Here is a 16070-nt window from a genome sequence, read left to right as displayed (position 1 = left end):
AGAATCTATCAGCAAACTGCAGTGGTTTGTTTTAGACGTTTTGTTGAGTAGCGCCATGGAAATAAGACCTGTGGAAACCGTCAAAATCACGGCATAAAATCACTGTTTCTACTACGATTCCCATTAGCTCGAACATCAGATCACTATAGAAAAATATCAATGAAAAGGTCAACACTGTGTTTATGATAATAATAATAATATAATTTATTTATTATATTTTAAATAGTTATAAGGATTGATAGTGATCAGATCATTAATTAATCCAGCGTTTAAGAGATTGAGCGAGTGGTATTGAGCCAAAACGATGTGAGTTTGTTGTGTAGCACATCCATTCACTAATGCCATTTACTGTGCAACAGGTGCACTCTATCAACCAATCAAAACCCATGGCCGATTCATTCATTTCGCGATCATTCTTATCTAGCTACTTTCATTTAGGAAAAACAATCTTATCTGTGTCACAATTGATAAAGAATAGCCATATCTCTCTCTCTCTCTCTTGTCTAAGCTTTCCCCCAGTTCTCTCTTCTTTCCCTTCACCCACCAAACCATGATCGATCGATCCAAGTGTACCGAGAGCATTTAATTTCTTGTCTAGAGGCGAGATTTCTTTACTAACAGATTGCTAACTGTAGATGTGGCATATGCCGGTGTGCTTAAGAAGAGCCGAGCGATAAAATGTGGAACGCTTGATACTTGTTTGGATGTTTGGATCCTCCACTTATCTACCAATTCTTCTACACTATCTGGGTAAAATTGCACAACAAGCTGCAATCAACAAGCTTGCAGTAGTGCGCGCGCTGTTAGCATTATTGAGCAATCCACACAATCCCTTCTTCTCCTTCCTATCAGGTCACCCGTACTTCCGGGGGGTTTTTTTTTATTATTGTTTTTACCGTTCGCCTAGCCTAATTAACGTTATCACTAAGAGTAGACTACGTCCTACGGAGGCGCTTCGATTATCACGTGTGTGTTTAATGGACATATGCCCTGGGCGTAAGGCGCAGGTTTTTGCCATGGCTGCGAAAGAACGGTGGGCACATCACAATGTATTTTCGATTGTTTGTTTTTTGTTGACAGCTTAAAGGCGCACTGGGTAAAAGGACCCCATAAAGCTGTACTGAAACATACATCTCTTCCAGTTCTCGGATACACACTCACACGACTCTTTGATTGTATGCTAAGTCTTTGATTTTGTCTTGTACGTTCGTTTTTTTTTTCTTCGCGCTAACTTTGCTAAATATCCCAAAGCATTGTCTTTGAACATTCTGCACTAAACGGAACCGGTGCGTAACAAGAAACGTAACGCAAGCTGTTAAAAGCTTCATTCTACTAATCCACTAAGTGGCATTTCTTGCTTTGTGAATCCTTGCGAAGGGCATAAATACTGCTGCGTTTAAGCTAAACCTGGACCTAGGCCAGTTTCTGGGTTCTTCATCCGACCATCCTCACCATCGTCGGGAAAGGCAGTCAACAGCCGTGTACGGTGCGGTGTTATAGTAGGAACAACGGTTCTTATCTCACTTATTCTTAATCCGCGGGCGTCACACTTACGCCACCTGCTGCATCTGGTACAGCTTCGCGTAGATTCTGTTCTTTGCCATCAGCTCATCGTGTGTTCCCGCCTCCACCACCACACCGTTCTGGATGACGCAGATAAGGTTCGCGTTCTGGATCGTCGTAAGTCGGTGGGCAATGATAATACAGGTACGTCCCGTTCGTGCATGATCGAGCGCATTCTGGACAATCTTTTCACTCTGGTTGTCCAGTGCAGATGTCGCTTCGTCTAGCAATAGCACACGAGGATTGCGCACCAAAGCGCGGGCAATCGCAATGCGTTGCTTTTGACCTCCGGACAGCTGAGCACCCTTACTACCGAGACTGGTGTCGTAGCCTTTGGGTAGATTAACGATAAACTCATGTATGTTTGCCATCTTGGCAGCCTCTATAATTTCGGGCATTGCAATGTCGCGCGTGTTGTCTCCGTAAGCAATGTTCTCCGCTATGGTACGATCAAACAGGATCGGTTCCTGCGATACCAGACCCATCTGTGCACGTATGCGGTTGAGCGAGAACTCGGTTGTGGTTGTACCGTCAATATCCTGCGATTAGATGTTAAGTATAAACTGCAAAGTACTTGAAGGACCACACACGGTTAAGATACATACCACTTTGCCACTGTCGGGATCGTAGTATCGGAGCAGCAGCTGAATGCAGGTAGACTTGCCACAACCGGACGGACCAACCAATGCTACCGTTTGGCCCTTACCGATATCCAAGTTTAATCCTTGGAGTACCGGAACAGATGGACGTGTCGGATAGCGGAACTCGACATCCGTGAACTTAATATCACCCTCAGTACGCTGTAAGGAAGTTCAAAAAAAGATAGACAAGAGACGTTACTATCTGTATTCTACCTAAACCAGCTCCTCTTATTCTGGATCATACCTGTGACAGTGAGTGGTACGAGCTAGAAGGATTATGCATTCGCGGTGTACGATCGAGCAGTTTCATCAGACGTCCAGCCGAAAGGATGGCCGAGTTTACATTCGGTGCGTACGCCAACGCTTGTCCCAACATCCAGGCCCCGAAGATCAGTGCTTCCGAGACTCTGCAAATGAAGTTTACGACTCTGTTTAGCAAAACGAAGGCCATTTCCCCCAAAAGTCACACACTCACTTGATAACGTCCTTGTATTCTAGTTCCTTCTCCGAAACCAGTTTTCCACCGTAGAACAGGGCTAATCCATACCCGGCGAAAGGCATCACCTGGCCCAATGCAAACACCGTTCCACGTAGACGTGTCTTACGCCGACAGGCATCATCGATCTTTACCGTCTCCTGACTGTAACGATGCAGTACGTGCTTCTCCTGCCCCAAGCTAGCCACCGTACGAATGTTAGAGATGGCTTCCACAGCCAGCTTAGTAGCACCTTCGAGTGATTGCTTTTCCTTCAAGCTGCTCATCTGTGTGTAGCGTGACTCGAGCGTGATCGATGCTAGCGTGACGGGGATTGCGATGATCGACACGAGCGTTAGGTTCCAGGAGTAGAAGAATGATATGCCCACACCGATGCAAATGGTAGAAGCTGCTTGCAGTAGTGACCCGATACGAGTACCAGTGGCACCCTGCACACTAGCACAATCACCCGACAAACGTGCGCAGAGAGCACCGACAGCGTTACGACTCTCGTCAAACCAAGCCATATCTTGGATGACGATCGCTTTGAATGATTTTTGGCGCAAACGGGACGTAAGTCGCACACCGGCAATGTTGAAGAGATACGTCTGGAAGAACGTTCCCAAGCCGGTGATGAGACCCAGTGCCAGGAACAGTAGCGAGTAGAAGTTTGATTCCTGCTTTACAAATTCTGGATCAGCAACCGAAAGAATCTGCAAATGAAATGATGATTATTGAACTGATCGGAACTAGGTTGCTTACTGCGATAAACACTCTACTTACACCGTACATTTCTCCAAAAAGGACAGCAAACGCTGGGAACGATGCTCCAACAACGATTGCAGCCGCACATCCGAACAGTATGTAATGCCATTCGGGTGAGTTAAGCTTAAGCAATCGTAGCATCGACACGTGATACACCTCTTCCTGTTCTTCCTCATTCTTTTCGTCCGATTTTCCGCTGTCCGACTCATCGTCCGAACCATCCGCACCATCTTCAACCGATTCTTGACGCATAGAGTAGAAACTCGGTGCCATCGGAACGTTCTCATCATCTTCCACTGTTTTCTGGGACCCACTGGCCACTACCAGCTCGTAGTACAGACCCCGGGCAGCCATGAGTTCTTCGTGAGTACCCTGCTCCATCACCCCACCCTTGTCGATGTACACAATTTTGTCCGCGTTGGTAATGGTGGACAGACGATGTGAGACAACGAGCGTTGTACGACCCTTGCTAGCTCGCTCCAGCGCATCCTGCACACGCTTTTCCGAGTTGGGATCGAGGGCGGAAGTTGCCTCATCGAGTAGTAGAATTTTTGGATTGCGTACCAGCGCACGTGCGATAGCGATACGCTGCTTCTGACCACCGGACAGTTGAGCGCCACGCTCACCTATCATCGTACCATACGCGTTCGGCAGCTTCATGATGAAGCTATGACAGTTTGCAATTTTGGCGGCACATTCAATTTCGCTCTGAGTAGCTTCCGGGTTACCGTACCGTATGTTTTCGGCAATCGTTGTCGCAAACAGAACCGGCTCCTGACCGACGAGTCCAATAAACGAACGCAACCAACCGATGTTAAGTTCGCTCACCTTGGTACCATCGATGGTGACCGTACCCTGAAAAAGTACAAACGGAACTTGTGAACGAATGTGACAGAAAAATCCTCCCCGTTTCGGGTAGCACTTACACTTAGCGGATCGTATAATCGTTGAATCAGCTGCAGGCAGGTCGATTTGCCACACCCGGACGGACCAACCAACGCAACGGTTTGGCCCGTTTTGATTTCCAAATTCAAACCCTGCAACACCTGCACATCATTCCGGGCCGGATAGCGGAAGAAAACGTTGGTAAACTTTATATTTCCTTGCATCGATTTGGGCCGCAATCCCGCATCACCAAGCGAATCGATGTCCGGTTTACGATCGATCACGGAAAATATAGTTGCCGCGGAACCTTTCGCCGTCGAAAACGCTTCCAGATGGGGTGAAGATAGGCCAAGATTTTGTGCACCAGCCAACACACCGAACAGCACAATGATCAGTACCGCGGGCGTGTAGTCTTTCAGATCTTTGTCGCGATCTTCCAGGATGAGACTGATACCGTACCAGAAGGCGAGTGCGTAGCAGCAGTATATGATAAACCACATGATGCCACCACCGATGCCGGAGAATAAACCCTTGCGGCGACCGTTCAGTTCGGCACCGGCTAGTCGCTCTCGGTATCGATCGAGCTCCTTCTTTTCGCCACCGAATGCAACTACGGTACGGATGCTGCCGAGGACCTCTTCAGCTACGGCACCGGCCGAAGAGTAGGACTTCAGTTCCTTCTCCGTGAGCGTACTTTGCATCTGTGAAGATAAATGTTTAGAAATTTAAAAGCTTCCTCCAGTGACTCTTAGAGCACAGATAGTTCCTAGCAACCACCGCTTGATTATAACTATAACTTTTAGCCAATTCCAATTATAATGGTTCGGTCTTATTAACGACTCCAGTGAGATCAACTTCATACAAGTTCGATAGGATCTGACGGTGAATTCCACGGATTATTCTGCCACTCCTACAGCTCTGGGTAACATATTCTATCTAGAGGAGACATTAATCCATTTGGAAATTATTTTCGTTTTCGGTAGACACGAAGTCAACTTCGATTTAAGCTGTATATTGTGTCCCTTCTTTCGACGATTCAAAATCAAAATATCTCCCGAAAAATGATCGCAGCCAATTTTCCAAAAGTTACTCTTTTTTGAGCGATTACTGCTTAAAATAGTACCCACCTTGGCAACGAAAGCGGTCGCCAGTATGATGATCGGTGCACAGCTGAGTATCACGAGCGTCAGCTTCCAACCGTAGAAGAACGAAAATATCACAGATATTACGAATGACATCACCAGGTACGTGAAGATGGACAGCTTCTCACCGATACCTTCCTTCAGCTTGTCCAGATCGCTATCGAAGCAAGAAGATATAAACGTCACATTCCTATGCTATGGTGAGAAAAACCATTTCCACTTACTCCGTAATGCGCACCGCAAAGCTGTCGTCACTGTTGAGATCGTACCAGGTCATATCTTGGCGTAGTACGGCTTTAAGAAACAGTTGCCGTATTCTACTGATCTGCTTCTGAGCCGAACGGTTGATAATGTCGACGCTGAGTGTGGCAAAGATGAACTGTAGTATCGTGACGGCCACCACACCGAGCCCGAATGCTTTCGCATCCTCCATAATGGCGGCCGCATTTTCCTGCTCAGTTGCGTTTACTCTGTAGGAATCGGATGCAGAGAAGATAATTCCAGATTTTAGAGAAATTTTCTCATCCGTAAACAATCGTTCAGATATGCTCGTCTCAAGTGTTTTGCTGGTAAGTGGAAGTAAAATTTCTCCCGCATAAACACAAACAACGCTCATATGCGCTTTTATTGATTTGTTTATGCGAGATTCTTTTGTATGGCCTGTGCCAATTACTTCGCACCACCAAGCACCGAGCAGCTCGTTTGAGCTGTTAGTTAATTGATTTGATTCCGATATGTTCAGGTGTCAAACGGTGCAACAGTGAGGGTCAACGAGCGTTTGTACCACACGTGGCTACACGTGACCACACTCTGTCCTGGGAAATACTTACAACACTCTGCCGCCACCGAATATCGAGAGGATGGCCGTATCGGTCGATTTGCCGATGCCGATGGTACGATCGACGAGCAGCGTGGTAAACTCACCGTACAGAATGACACCGTACGGTAGCCCGAGCGAAGCCATCGAGGCCAGCAGGATGCCTAGCAGCGTGGCAAAGACTTCACCCCACGTGGCAAACCGGAACTGTAAGACGAAGGTAACGGAGTGATTAGTTGCACTTGAGGAGCGGAACATTGTTGCGCCGTACTTACCAGTTTGAAGTACGAGACGGATTGTGAGCTTGGTTCTTTGGTAGGTGCTTTGCTGAATTTTCTGTGGGAAGAGTAAGGAGTGCTCTGAGTATCCCGAATGCTCGCCCGAACGTCCGTGTACTTACACATCCAAAATATCCTTGGTACTTTTGTGGCTCGCTACCGACATGTTGTCGGCACTGACACTATTCTTGAGATTCATCGTCTGGAGCGATCCGTTGCCTTGAGGATACTCTTTAGGCGTCATGATGGCGCACGGCTAGTATTTATTTTGTACGTTTAGGGAGATGTAGAGAGAGAGCGCAGCCTAAGCCGTGTGTAACTCTGTGGAGCAAAAGCAAAGAAAACCGAAAAATTGATACACCCCGTGAATAGTGTGCTAGCGCAAACTGTATGGCGCAAGTGACGTTATATTAATTACAAATTATTGCTCGAAACGCTCAACGGTCGGCCCGATGCACGCCGGGCGGTTGCAGGGCGTCAAAAGTATCAAGTGCACTTGAACTTCATCACGGCAAAAGGAGGATGCCTTCTCCGTTGAGGGCAATCAACGCCATCGCGATCGTCACGCGAACACGCGTCAAAAGTCTATACACAGTCTCCTACCTTCAGGCCCGCGGACCGGGAGTTTGTGTGCGGTTTCTCGCCCCTTTTTTCCCTGGCAAACAAACAATAAATAGATCGATGTGCAGCAGTAGCAGCAGCTGGTGGAAGCTGCACAGCATTAACGAATAGCAAGATCGTAATCTAAAAGCGATTCCGCTCTGTCGGCTGTATTTGTTGCTCCTTTCTGTCTGGTACACACATGAAAGACGCGTCACCGGCAGTTTTTGAAGCAATGTTTGCTTTATGAGGCTGGGCAAAAAGATTAATACTAACAAGGGTTTGGCCATTTAAAACGAGGGACCATCATTTCTGTGGCCACCTAATGGGAAGTTTTTTGAAGATGCTTCGTTACAGGATATGCTGCCAATTGTAATGCAAATCCATTTGCATTAATTGAATCGGGACATGATCACGTGTGTGTGTCCCGCTAGAAGCTCTTCCCGAACGGAAAGACCCTAGTGTTTTGATTAATGTTCCACCACGGCTAATCGGAATGCAGTGAATTAAGCTGCATATCAAAGGGCTTTCGGTGATGTCATGGTGTCTTTGCAGGAATTTCTAAATGTGCCCTTGAGTTTTGTACACGTGCTCTCTTGGGCTTAATATCGCTTAATTTGAGCCTTCATCAGCATAAGTAACGCCAGACAAAATCAACAAGAGCCACCGTTTTTTTTTCTAAAATTTGTCAAAACGAGGTGAAAATGCAACAAGATCACTTCGACACGATCACTTCGCGGAAACAAATGTACGCCGGTTTAGCACTCATTCGTTTGGCACAGCACAGAGTATCGATTGATTGAGAATGAATTACAAACAGTACGTCTTTATATGCCTATTTTTTCAAATGTCTCTAATAAGCAAAGATGAATCAAGTAGAGGTATAACATTCCTAGAAACATGCTTAGTGATAGCATAGTTCTTACAATGCTCTTATTGTCATTTCATTGGGAGTATTTTTTCAGACATACAGTTTCTAAGATTTTTTTGGATGCCCTACTAAATCAATAAGAAAGCATTGTTAAGACGGAAAGGATCCGGTCTGTTGTTACTTTTCTAATCGTTTCTTAGAACCGTTTTCCGGACTTCAACTCTGTCTATAGAGATGTATCAAGTGTACTGTAGTCGTGCACTATTATCTTTTTTTTTTTAATGTTTGCCTTTGACTACGTCAACTGTCCAAACATTAAATATTGATAATAGTTTTAATAATTATGTTAGTAAAATTCGATATCTTTGCATAGACCCGATGACGAGGAGACAGCAGCGCCGATCGTTCCCCCGTAGTGAGGACTAACTATCCAACTACGTGGTATCAGCATGGCTAGTAAGCTACTAAATGGTCGACGTGGCCTCTGCAGGTCGTTAAGCCAAGAAGAAGTTATTTCACACACTAACCAAATACCACCAGCATTGAGCAAAGTCTTCTGAACGTCTCCAACTTACAACTCCCAACTCCTTCTAACCACAGTTCGTGCCAATGAACAACCCGTTTGCCATTACCGATCTTTCATCTTTTTCGGGCAAAGATCACCCATGTGCGCCGAACGTTTCCTTCAAACACGTGCGTGCAAATATTGATCTACAAACAGATTTTTGACAGCAATTTAATGCTACAAGAAATGAATATTAATGAGCGCGGATCGCTCGGAACTATTCCAAAAAACAAACCGTTGTACAGAAATACAATTTTTGACAGTCGTTAAACGGCAACGGAATGAATATTAATCACACTCCGCGCTAGTGACGTTCTCCGACACTAACGTAGCTACCGTTCAGATTGAATTCATTCCGCAAAGAAACTAATAAAATCGATGCTAGCGTTACCATTAGAAAAGATCAATTTTGTCAATTGAATTCCCATAAAACTATCCGTTCCGCTAAATGATACCTCGCGTTCCCTTTTCCATAACAAACGCTTTAGGTGTTGATTGATCTACGATCACTATACACAATGAAACAATAGGAAGTAGTTCTTTGTTGGAGCAGTTTTTTTGCAGATCACTTATTAAGTACACTGTTATTTGCCCTTTTTTCACGCACGCACTTAACACTAGCTGCGGGTTTTTTTCTTTTCAAATTCTTTATCTCACACACATCAACGCTCCTAATGATCAATGATTTGCTAGTGGCAGAGCCCGCGTTAATGAGGTGCAAGAATTCGAAGCCCGCGAATATACACACTGCGTAACGCACAAAGGCCAAAGTGATCGACGTCGATCGATAGTAGGACAGCCACAACTTGAAGAGCATGCTTGCACTAATTAATGGCACAATTAAATTTCACTCAACACATACAGAATAATGTCTCCAGAACGCACATGTTTTAACGATACAAGCCTTAGTAACGCACTGGACTAGACATCTGAGTACACACGCATTTCCTTTTTTATGGGATCATGATAAGTGACACATGCCTGTGGATTCGAGATTCGGAACAGAATTTGCTCCCTAAATTACCTAGGCAAAAAAGGCACGCAGGCTATTAAACTACAGTAGCACCAACTCAAATAAAAAAAATCACCTTTTTCTAATTCGGCAACTAGGGAAACGGTGTCTTAGCACAAGTGGCACACGCACGCACAACAATTCACGAACCGTCTCTCCGGTATGGGGATGCGTCGTTTCCTTGGCGCGCGCGAAAGATAAGATATGTCGGTCGGGTCCGTCGGTGCTCTTGCCTTGCGGTGCCTGGTTTGGTACATCCGATCGAAGCCGCGATCTGCCAACGACTGAGCGTCTCCGGGCAGTGACGAGTCACTAGTATAGTATATCAGGACCGTGGTGTGGTTTCGCCGTTTCGCTTACGATCGCTATCATCTTAAATCACTCCCACCCTCGCGGGGAGCGTGTGTTTGTTTGATGCTTCCCTCAGCACACCCTTCGCCCCTTCTCCTTATCTAACCCTATTCTGCGTTCTGTATCCCTTCTTCCCCTTTTCCAATTTCGATACGCTTTGGCGTGCGCGCGCGAACCAGCCAAATGAGATGCACTTTGGGGGCACTGGGCCCCGGTTTAGCTCAACCGTCGAGACACGCACACCTTCCGGGGTTTTAGTTCCTCCCCGGAGGGTCAAACAAGTGTACCGTGCGCTTGTATGAGAGCAAGTAGCAGTGGGAGAGAACGCACCCCGAGAACAACACCTGTGCGTACTGTACATATGGCTCAAGGTAAAGAGGAAGAGCGCGCGTCCGATCATCATGCTTGCGATCATTTCTTTTTTGCAATGATTTATTTGTTTTAGCGTGCCTTGTGCTGTTGTTGCTGTACATCCAGACGGGGTCGTAAAATGTTTGTGTTTTTGGGGGGATTTTTTGTTTCCCCGGGAAAGACGCGCCGCTTGGTTTTCTGGAGACGCGTGAAGAATTCACTAACCGATCGGAAGCGTATGGGTTCATCGCGGGGAACTCCTTACCGTAGCTGACGTGGCTGAGTAACAAGCGCATTGATATGCCTTTCGAGACACACAGAGAGAGAGAGAGAGAGAGAGAGAGAGAGAGAGAGAGAGAGAAACTGCGCTGCTAAACGGTACTTGCATGACATCTTAATGCAGTTGGTCTTATTAACATATGGTAAGAGGGATAATCCCCACATGTGGTTCGTTTCGCTTTGGATAAAAACAAATCATTCGTCAATTTTTAGACGAGGTTAATGTATAATATTTGGGGCATTTTCATAGCGAGACCAAGGTTCAAATCTCATCTGGACCATTTCACGTACTTAGTATCAATAGTATGCCATAGTATAAGCAAACTGATCAGATGCTTTGGGCACCAAACTTCCATGTGGCCTCAACTGAGATGCAACTTCCGATAAATAACTGTTTGGCCACTGGAGCTTCAGGCATTTTTAGGACCAAGACCATTGTTAGAGGGTCCTCTCCGAAACTCTTCTCCTCAAAAGATAATGCTCTATCGATGACAGAAACAATCTATATTAATCGAATGCGAGTCTTTCGGTCACGCTATTAGACTATTTTCTTGGATGGCAAGGGTCTTGGGTTACGATATACTGTCGTATCTATGATTTGTAGGAGCATCAACTGTCATTTTGCTGGGGGCCTACAAGGATCTGGATCCGTCACTGTCATGGTAGGTCATGACCGGTATGACCTAATGGATCGTTAAGCCCATTGAGGCAATACGAAAAATATAAAATATGGATCTTTCTTTGACAGAACAGAACATTTTATTGCTTTACAGTTTATTGTAGATTATGGATTATTAAAAAATATATTTAAAGCAATAAAAAATACTAACGATCTACCCTTCCAATTATCTCTTTGTGCTGTGTCTCAGTACAAAGTGTGAAAGGATCAAAATTGAATTGAATAGTAATGCTAATGCCATTATACGATCGCTGAGCACGAAGTGTGTGTGTTTGTGTTTTAATTGTAACGCTAATTAATAATTAGTTTAAATTAAATCATTCACCTCACCGTAGTCACCTTTTACCAGTGTGTGTAGTGTAGAAGTTCGATCACGACTGGTCCAGATGTGATATCAAACTGAACCAATTCTATTCTATTCACCAATTTCGTTCTCACCGATTATTCTGGAACCCACGATCGTAGCTTCGCGTATCGCCGACAAACCGAGCGAACTATGGAATCCTGACGGTTTACTAAGCGGTGCTACACTAGGCACGGGGTCAGAGGGAAATCATACACACATGCACATCCCAGGTGCAGCATACGTGTACCCTAAAGGCGCACAATGGTGAGAACGTGGTTACTTAATCGCTGTGTTGCGCACCTGTTTTGCAATCCCGAGTCTGGCAACGGAGCAAGCCTTACAGCGTTTGCTCATCCCTACCGTGTACGGAGGTTAAATAATTGCTTCAAAAGGCAAACGGATGACCAGCTCTATAAGACCTGATAAGTAAAATCAGCCGTATCAGCATTAAAAGGAAGCTCAGGCTTTGGTTTAATTAGATTAGAAGGCACATCACGGGTGTCGATTTTTGAGACTGGGATAATAAGAGTAGTTAAGTGGAAATTATACTGCAAGATGATCGTACTGTCTATGCTATGTAACACGATCGATCGGTTGGCATCGATTAGTCCGACACTTGCTCGATGAGTTGGGAATGAGTCCAAACACAACGCCTAGAAGATGGCTACTGATATTAAACTGGGCGTGCTACTAGGTATGATGCAATGGCTGTGCATTCCATTCAGACGATAAGAACGATTCTAGAAGTCGTTCTTTGTAGGTCAAAAGTTATCTTCCGGTTTATTGTGTCTTCCTTGCGCTTCGTTTAATTGATACTATACAGTGAAAGGCTTGGGTGATGTTGTTGTTGTCAATAGTATGGACAGTAAAGTATAACATATTGCATTTAAGATTCTATTAAAGTTGCCAACTTCCACATAACTTTCCACACAGGCACTAGGAAGCTCGGCATAACCTCTTTCATTTAGAACATTGTTTATGAATTTCAGAACCAATGAGAGAACTCTACACAGGGAGGGTACGACAGACCTCTACAATGTAATGCCACAGTGTCAACAACAACACTCTCCAATCCGTAGACATCGCATTCACCCTTAGTCAACCAGTTTATGTCGACCGGAAATAGATAGAATCCCACTTGAAAGATCGGCTCGATAAAAGCAACTTAACGATCACCCGATATTCATCACTCATCTCATTCACGAACTCGCCCTAATGATTAGAAGCTGGAACAACCTTGCCCAAAGCAATTAAGCTACCCTAATTCAATTATGCCTATCGATGTACGATCAGCAATGTGTCAATACTTAATGCCTAGCGAGGTCTCGCAGCAGCTTTTGGCAAAGGTAGCACCGTAACTGCCTAAACCTTCTCGTGACGATTCCGAGTTGAGGGTTGAAAGCAAATTTCCACCGCAAGATAATGCATCTTATCTCACGCACTCGGGAAAGCTAAATCAGACAGTGACATTAATTGGAGCGTTTAGCAAAGTCCCAGGAGGAGGCCGGCCGGTCACTGAACGATCATCTCCACTAGCAACACCAAACGATCTTCCTCTGTGAACTGTGTTAGCTTTCCCTTGGGTAGAGCACAGTTCAAGAGGCTTTTGAGGTGAGCAAATGTTCGAAGGTTTCCTCAACAACTGCTCTACACGCATCTCCGCAGCCTGTGTGTATAGACGTCAAAACGCGTGCACCGATGCTAAGAATGCTAGTGCCTCGGAAATGGGCGCATCATTCGCCAAAGTCAACATGGTTCCAACGCGGCTGATGCAGTTTCCGTGCAGCTAGCGGAAGTACGAGAGAGTTTACATTTTCTCCCACTCTTTCCCAAGCAAATACGCTCACACACACACAGTCTCGCGACGACTGTTGCAAACTTCCGAGGGTCAAGCGCACCCCAAGCCCAGACGCTTTCCCACCCATCATTATGCAAACGGTTTCCCCTTGTGTATTGATCTCTCAGCTTCGATCTATCAGACGTCTTTGTTTGTTTGTGCGCCCATAATCCGAGAACACTTCCGAGTTGTAGCGCGGTAGCTATTAGGCAAGAACGTCGGTTTCGGAAATGTTGGACAGCGTTTGTACAGCGTCCAGAGGTCTCACAGTGTATGTGTGTGTGTGTGTGTGTGTGTGGCCTTCCCTTAGGAACTACACATTTCCTCACGCACCGGAAGTCTTCCCGGAGACAGTAGAACATCCATAGATAGAAGAAACAAGGCGCGAAAGTCATGTAGTTGCAAGTAGACTACATGACTACTTCACAAACCTTGCATACCGTTTATCAACCATTGCTGTCCATGTGTAATGAAACTTTGTGGAAACAATTAATCGCAACCTTTTGCAGCAACGCTTTGTAGACTGGTGCTTAAAGGAAAGATCACAAAACACTTGGAGGAATTCGACATGGTGAGGAGAAAAACCCAACCAATCGGCAATCGTTACCAGGTGTTGTCTTAGTCGAGTCGAGTTGCGGTTTGGATTTGTCGATGTTCGGAAAGGTTTAGATTATCTTCCCGCCATACATCATCGCACACGACGACGATGACTGCTACGAACTGGTGTGACTGCGGTGTGACTCAATTCCAATCCCCAATACCGCCCCAGTACATACCCCCCAGCTTCGAATTCCAATGTGTCCCAGCTGAAAGGGGGTTTCCCCGCGTAGGCTGGGCTTGTCGCGCCGAAGAACTACTTTTTGACGTAGTCCAAACTTTCCGCGTAGCGCTGGCCCGGAATATTCAGCTCATTTGCATAGGGTAAGTTTCCGAGGTGGAAAAAATTGCATCCGACGCTCAGGTACGTGTTACTAACGTGTGCTCACTGCAATGAGTGATACAACACGACCGGCATGCGTATCAAAAGGTTTAATTTGTTTATTTGTTCTATTTTTTAGTAATGAGGAGAGAGTTTCATTAGCAAGTTTTTATTTTTATTTATAATGAATATTGTGCCATATTGTTAAGAGTTTCATTAGTAAGTAATGATTTAATAATTTAAAAAGCATTTTCTATGAAACATTCGGAAGCTCTTGTCCCGAAGGAAGAATATTGTAAGGATCGTGAAGAAATATTTTCTTATATTTCTGTGGCTGTAGTAATGTTAATTGGAAAAAAATTATTTGAATAACGAGAGTTATTGGTTTTATTTTTTTAAATTAAGCTTCAATTGTATTTAGTTTCAAGAAACAATACATTGTGAAACTATTGCCATTCGCAATAGCTCTAAGTAAAAATCTATGGAATGTGGGTGCTTCCACTAGGACACCGAATATTTCTTATTCTTGAGCAGCCGGAATTCATTGATAGAAGCTCCTGAAATTGGCGCCAAGAATATTCAATGAGTCTTTATAATAGGGAATTCTTTGAAATTAGAGATGAATAATTTTAAATTTTGTACCCTTAGGCCTCATATACCCATACGCAGAGCAAAATAATATAATTTATGCCAAAAAAGAAGGATACGAATTTACATAAAATAGACTTTACAAAATATAAATTGCATACTTTCAGGTGCATTATCACCATTAGTTCAGCGAAATTGAAAGAGCATGTAAGTATTATTCAAACTCATTCATCGAATGTTGATTGCTCTTAATGAGCACATTTAAAATCCTTATATATGTTTGTGATAAAATGGATGATTGTTTGCAGTGCTGCGTGTGTTAATCGAAAACTAATGAATACACAATTTTGTAGTCTGCCAGTTTTAATGAGTACCTACGCCCGATGGTAACGGTCAGTAATGTATGCCGGGTGAATATTGTTCTCCGCCCGAATCGAACAACAAACACAGTTGCACAACACCAGCACCATTCATTTATGCTACCCAGTCAAAAAGTTTCCCAGCGGAAGATTCCTTTCCAGATCGTGTTGAGGCCCCTCTTCCAATCGCCCGTCATCAATATATTCACCCCATGCAGTATCAGTTCTCCGTTTAGTGCTTCGATTTTATTTCCCGCCACGCGACCGCCAACCGAGTAAACAACCGAGTTTTTCTCACTTTCCATCTATCGAAAGTGATCGAAGAGTTGTGTGAGTGTGAGTGTAATATGGCTAGAAACCTCATCCCCAAACATGGAAAAGAAGAGGTGGATTGTGCCCGCCATATTGTGCCCATGTTCACACAAATGCCACTCCAATTATGCAAATCACAAACTCTCCCACACACACACACTTGACACCTCGCAGGCTGCAACATTTTTCAACCTCCGAGTTACTTCCTTTAAATGATATAAACACACCCGTACGATGCTGGGGCAACAGCGACACACACCGACCGAATCACAATGGCGCCCAGCATCGTAAGGGGTTGATCTCACGAACCGGGATAAGATCGGGATGATAGGGACGCAGCCCGATTGCAATTAGATTCGATTTGTTACTAACGATTAAAAATACGCACTTACAAACCCTTACACCAATAATATCACAAAGTGCCTAGGAAAGTGT

At 44.8% G+C, this 16070-nt stretch overlaps 3 protein-coding genes across 5 annotated transcripts in view; 2 read left to right on the top strand and 1 right to left on the bottom strand.

The window, feature by feature from the left end:
* Positions 1-16070, top strand: part of LOC126561112 (gamma-soluble NSF attachment protein) — a 487575-nt gene that overhangs the window by 57388 nt on the left and 414117 nt on the right. The gene's annotated exons all lie outside the window — the stretch shown is intronic.
* LOC126562375 (arginine kinase) overlaps positions 1-16070 on the top strand; it is a 310846-nt gene that overhangs the window by 91237 nt on the left and 203539 nt on the right. The window lies entirely within an intron of this gene.
* On the bottom strand, positions 1507-6821 carry LOC126561396 (multidrug resistance protein homolog 49). Its single transcript, XM_050217509.1, has 11 exons — positions 6689-6821; positions 6564-6624; positions 6302-6495; positions 5696-5941; positions 5457-5628; positions 4371-5030; positions 3463-4299; positions 2680-3392; positions 2449-2611; positions 2169-2363; positions 1507-2102 (listed from the first exon to the last, which is right to left on the bottom strand). The coding sequence occupies exons 1-11, from the start codon at positions 6808-6810 to the stop codon at positions 1551-1553; spliced, it is 3915 nt and encodes a 1304-aa protein (XP_050073466.1). The 5' UTR covers positions 6811-6821; the 3' UTR covers positions 1507-1550.

The sequence above is a fragment of the Anopheles maculipalpis genome, chromosome 3RL (genome assembly GCF_943734695.1).
Source record: "Anopheles maculipalpis chromosome 3RL, idAnoMacuDA_375_x, whole genome shotgun sequence".
NCBI lineage: Eukaryota > Metazoa > Arthropoda > Insecta > Diptera > Culicidae > Anopheles > Anopheles maculipalpis.
This window is presented reverse-complemented; position numbering and strand designations above follow the sequence as displayed.

Bases quoted from the DNA above. Each gene is read 5' to 3' on its own strand.
- LOC126561396 (XM_050217509.1), bottom strand. From the start codon at position 6,810: ATGACGCCTAAAGAGTATCCTCAAGGCAACGGATCGCTCCAGACGATG. The intron at 5,629-5,695 runs GTAAGTGGAAAT...TTGCTTCGATAG, and splicing joins TTTGCGGTGCGCATTACGGA to CGATCTGGACAAGCTGAAGG. The intron at 2,103-2,168 runs GTATGTATCTTA...ATCTAATCGCAG, and splicing joins ATCCCGACAGTGGCAAAGTG to GATATTGACGGTACAACCAC.